We start from the raw sequence: 1,676 nt of genomic DNA on the forward strand, positions 1-1,676 counted from the left end.
CAAGAGCAAGCTGTCCACCATCAACACCCTCGTGGCCACAGACGACAATGAGAATGACGAGAGATTTACGCCTCCACCGCCCAATTCCGTTGGTGCTAACGACAAACATGGAAACGGCACGCCCAGGAGGGAGGCATCTGCTCAGATGAACATGAGGGGCGTCTTCCTCCACGTTCTTTCGGATGCCCTAGGTAACATTCGGGTCCTGTCACACTGTTGCTTACATTATGCTCTGTGTTTTCAAGTTGAACCGTAGTAACAACTCTGAAACTATTGATTAGCAATTAGTACTACATTTGACAATTCTTGTATATTACAGGCTCTGTGATAGTGATCATCAGTGCACTGGTCGTATGGCTCACAGAATGGGAATATTCCAAATACATTGACCCAGCACTATCTTTAGCCTTGGTCACCCTTATCACATGCAGCACGTGGCCTCTCCTGAAGGACTCGGCCCTCATCCTTCTCCAGACAGTTCCTACTCACATTCAGGTATTGAGAGAATCTACTTATGGCAGAAGGGAATAGTTTGCTGTAATTAACCTCCCAATTTGGATTTTGTATGGTTATATTAATTTTTAAATTATTATTCATTTCTAGGTTGACGGCATCCAAAAACAGTTGTTAAATGTTGATGGTGTTCTTGCTGTGCATGAATTCCATGTTTGGCAGTTGGCAGGGGAGAGGATAATTGCCTCAGCACATATCAGGTATGACTTTGATATCTAGCTTAAATCTGCTGTGTAACTTACATTTACATTAAGGTTTGTTTGTATGTACTTGTGTTAAATATGTTCACTGTTGATATGTGCAATTTTTCAAATGTAAATAAAGAAAAGATACAAAACATTTAGAACATTTGTTATAACTAAACCAATATTTTTCTTTTACATGTCTCAGATCATAACTTTTACATTTGTTCAAGCTTTTTATATAATTCATTAAGATAATCTGTGCTTGCCGAATGTTAAGTAAAATTAATCATGATGTTACTTGATGATGAAATGAGTTAATGAGGGTATGTTAGCTAATTTTGTGATAGTTTTCCATAATATTACTATAGAAGATATACATATAAAATATATTTTCCATGACAGAATTACAGTTTATATAAAATTCTCAGATTTGGATTACAGCTCTTGTATATCTGTACAGTGCACACTTGTTCCATGATCTGATTAGTTTATTAACTAGTTTTATCGTTATATGTTATTAGTGATTTTTTTTTCTTAAAGAGAAGAAATAGATAAATGAATATTTGGGTTTTAGGGAAACTCCTTGTCTTTCAGGTGTCGCAACTTGAAGGACTATATGGTCCTAGCAGAAAAGATCAAGAAGATGTTCCATGAAGAAGGCATTCATTCCACTACTATACAGCCTGAGTTTGTGGAGTATGAAGATGATGGTGCCTCAGCCTCAATAGACTCTGCCGAAGACTGTATTCTAGACTGTCCCTCCAAGGACAAGGACGGATGTGTGGCAAATACCTGCTGTGGTCTCTCCAAACAGGTAAAGAGTGATTCCAACAAGGAGCTTAGGCTCACCAATGCCAAGAAAGATGGATCCCCTTCCACTTTTGTGAAGGACCTGCCGCTTCAACAAAACGTTTCCTTCAGCCTGCCTGACATTTCAAAAGTTCCTCCTGCATGCTACCCCCAGTGGACTCCCTCTGG

The 1,676-nt window shown here is 38.9% G+C and overlaps 1 protein-coding gene across 1 annotated transcript in view; it reads left to right on the forward strand.

The window, feature by feature from the left end:
- The window catches only part of LOC119587030 (zinc/cadmium resistance protein-like), a gene marked incomplete in the record, with an annotated part of 14,269 nt that overhangs the window by 12,211 nt on the left and 382 nt on the right, over positions 1-1,676 (forward strand). The window contains 4 exon segments of the mRNA XM_037935773.1: positions 1-191; positions 320-495; positions 604-713; positions 1,293-1,676. Of these exon segments, the coding sequence (XP_037791701.1) occupies positions 1-191; positions 320-495; positions 604-713; positions 1,293-1,676 (861 nt within the window).

Source organism: Penaeus monodon, chromosome 22 (genome assembly GCF_015228065.2).
Source record: "Penaeus monodon isolate SGIC_2016 chromosome 22, NSTDA_Pmon_1, whole genome shotgun sequence".
Lineage (NCBI taxonomy): Eukaryota > Metazoa > Arthropoda > Malacostraca > Decapoda > Penaeidae > Penaeus > Penaeus monodon.